Below are 3,009 nucleotides of genomic sequence, written 5' to 3' on the forward strand. Positions count from 1 at the left end.
ACATTCCTGGTCAGCTCCTGGATCTCGATCTTGGTGTTGCGCAGGCTGTCCCCATGCCTTCCAGCAGTGCTCTGCAGCTCCTCATACTGATGGCACAGGCATAGAAAACCATCCATGAGGAAGCCCACCCACAACCCAAAAGTCCCCTGGCTCCATGGCACGGAGACATCCAGCAGCAAGGGGCCATCCCAGCTGCCACGACTCTGCCCAGCTCACCCGGCTCTGGTACCAAGCCTCAGCTTCAGCTCTGCTGTTCTGGGCAATCTGCTCGTACTGCCGTCTGACCTCCTCAATGATGCTGTCCATGTCCAGGTGCCGGTTGTTGTCCATCGACACCACCACAGACAAGTCCCTGCTGATTGTCTGCATCTGAGACAGTTCCTGCAACCAACACGGGGACAAACCTGAGCACGGGAGCAGAGGAGGCCAAGGGATGCTCCGCACACATCCCCCATGGGCACCCATCCACTGCAGGGTCCTGAGCCACATTTCCGCTCCTCACCCTTGCTCCAGCCCAGCCCAGGAAAGGCTCCTACCTCCTCATAGATGCACCTCAGGAAGCTGATCTCATCAGTCAGAGCTCCCACCTTGGCCTCCAACTCCACCTTGGTCATGTAGGCACAGTCCACATCCTATAGGAAAAATCACATTCTAGACCATGGCTTCTTCCCACCCTATTAGCAGCCAGCAAGCATTGTCTCCAACCAGAAATTTTCTGTCCCACATCTGTCTCCTCCCAACCTCCTGCCATCCTGTTCCCTGCACTCACCTTCTTCAGCACCACAAACTCATTCTCAGCAGCAGTGCGCCTGTTGATCTCTTCCTCATACCTGTGGAGGAGGACAAGCCAGGTGAGGCTCCTGCATGGCTCATCAAGTAGCGGTGCTCCCTCCTCTTTCCTCCACAGAACCCCTCTCACACTCCTGGTGAGCTCCTGGAGCAACTGGCAGACACCAGAGACCTGCATGCCGCCCCAGCTCTCCTGCCTTGCTGCTCACTCCATCTCTGCACTTACTTGGTTTTGTACTCCTCCACGTATTGCCGCATGTTCTGCAGCTCGGATTCCAGCTCTCCCCTCTGTCCCAGCAGAGACTCCAACCTCCTCCTTAGGCCCTGGATGTAATTCTCAAAGATGACATCCAGGTTCTTCCTGGGTCCTGAAGGCCCTTGCTGCTGCAGGAGCTCCCACTTGGTGGAGAGAACCTTGTTCTGCTGCTCCAGGAAGCGCACCTGAAAGCCCACAGGGGGTTGTGTGAGACTTTCACCTTGGGATCTCACAATGCATCACTCTTCTCAAATCTACTTCTTTTGAAGGCCAAGAGAATCATTTCTCAAATGACCAACAGAACCATGACTTTTAAAGCCTCTTTTCTAAGAGAATGTTTCCTCCCTTCTTTCTCCTCTTTTCCTTCGATTATACATTAATTTGATTTCTTTTCTACTACATTTTTTCTCTTTTGTTGAATATCAATAATAATATGTAGATTCCAGGTCAACAGACTACTTCTATTTCCAAATTTTTTCAAGCATTAATTTACTGAAGTATTAGATTTTTTAACTTTTGCATTCTAGTGAATCAACTCTCATGTTCCTCTATATGGGAGAACACTCATCTTAGAAAATACATGAGGAATTTCCAGTTCATGTTCTCCAATTGCAAAGAACTCGAAGAACATTGATCTGTATGTGAAGCAAATTAAGTAATTGACAATTATTAATTGAAATTTCATTCCTACGCTTCTTGTTCATTGAGAAGAAAGAGGACTGGCTTGAAGAACTGCTGAGGATAACTGAGTACCCTGTGATCACTTTCGCCTGTCTCCTCAGAGAAAGATAGAGATGGAAAGTAAGAAAGGATTTGGATCAAACAGAACTAGAGAAGGACCTTTGATCTCCCTGCAGAAGAAAAATGTTCACATTTCTCTAGGAGGACTCAATGAGAAGAACAATGCTTGCTTTCCAGACCTTCCAACCTGGAGCTGAGAAGCATACTTCCCTCTTCCCAGCCCAAAAGATTTCCCCAGAGTCCCCATTCCCAGAGAGATGTAGTTTCAGCCTCTCACCTTGTCAATGAAGGAGGCAAACTGGTTGTTCAGAGTCTTGATCTGCTCCTTCTCCTGGCACTTCACTTGTTGGATCTGAGGGTCAATGTCAACATGGACCGGCCGCAGGAGGGTTGGGTCAACCTGCACCGGTTGGATGCCTCCAGGGAACCCAGGACCACCTCTCACAGGGCCACCAAAGCTGCCTACTCCTCCACCAATTACACCTCCTCCAATGCTGCCAAATCCTCCTCCATAGCCTCCACCAAGGCCAACAATTCTACATCCGTATCCTCCGCCATAAGAGCCACCCATGGAAATCCTTCCGCTGCCACCCATGTTGTGGAGGCTCCTGCTGCTGAAACCTCCACAGCGTCCGCCGCCTCCAGTTCCCCGGGATGTGGAGAACGAGCTGTAGCTGATCCTGCTTCTGCCCCCACTTCCTCCAAAGCCACCACCAATGGCAGAGCAAGAGCTGTAGCCCCTTCTGCTGCCACCTCCAAAGCTTCTGCAGACAGACTGCCGGGACATGGCTGCTTCTTCCAAGAGGAGTTGAGCAGAGTAGGAAGACCAACGGAGCTGTGCTGCTGGGGACGGATGCGGAGAGAAGTGTGCACAGTCTTCTCTGGCTCCACGGCTCCAGGCATTCCCTTTTATCTGTTTCTAGAGGTGGGCTGGGTCTACATGGGTGTGAAGAGGAAACAAATTTACTGTCTTCATCAGCTTGGTGCGGTTAACAGATTTTTGCCAAATTGTTGACTCCACCCAGAAATACGCTTTGCGATGCAGAAGAGAATAAAAGAGCAAGAGCATTGGAATAGGACTCAGTGAGTAAGTGGACTCTCATATCTTTCTGTCATCTGGAAAAATATGTTTTACAGTGATGTAGTCATGTTCTTCCCTCCTCCCACCTTTCTAGCTGTTCTTAACAATTTCTCGGTTTATCTTGATTCGGATCTTTTGCATT

General features: G+C 49.9%; 1 protein-coding gene across 1 annotated transcript; it reads right to left on the bottom strand.

The window, feature by feature from the left end:
* Nucleotides 1-5: 5 nt before the first annotated feature.
* On the bottom strand, nucleotides 6-2,573 carry LOC122192824 (keratin, type II cytoskeletal 6C-like; the record flags this gene model as incomplete). The annotated part of the gene is made up of 6 exons (XM_042893490.1): nucleotides 2,064-2,573; nucleotides 1,016-1,230; nucleotides 770-830; nucleotides 537-632; nucleotides 217-381; nucleotides 6-86 (listed from the first exon to the last, which is right to left on the bottom strand). Coding segments are annotated over exons 1-6 (1,128 nt in total), but the record flags the coding sequence as incomplete, so codon positions are not given.
* Nucleotides 2,574-3,009: the final 436 nt, after the last annotated feature.

The sequence above is a fragment of the Lagopus leucura genome, unplaced genomic scaffold (assembly GCF_019238085.1).
Source record: "Lagopus leucura isolate 7727_CA_CO unplaced genomic scaffold, USGS_WTPT01 48808-0_obj-0_obj, whole genome shotgun sequence".
Lineage (NCBI taxonomy): Eukaryota > Metazoa > Chordata > Aves > Galliformes > Phasianidae > Lagopus > Lagopus leucura.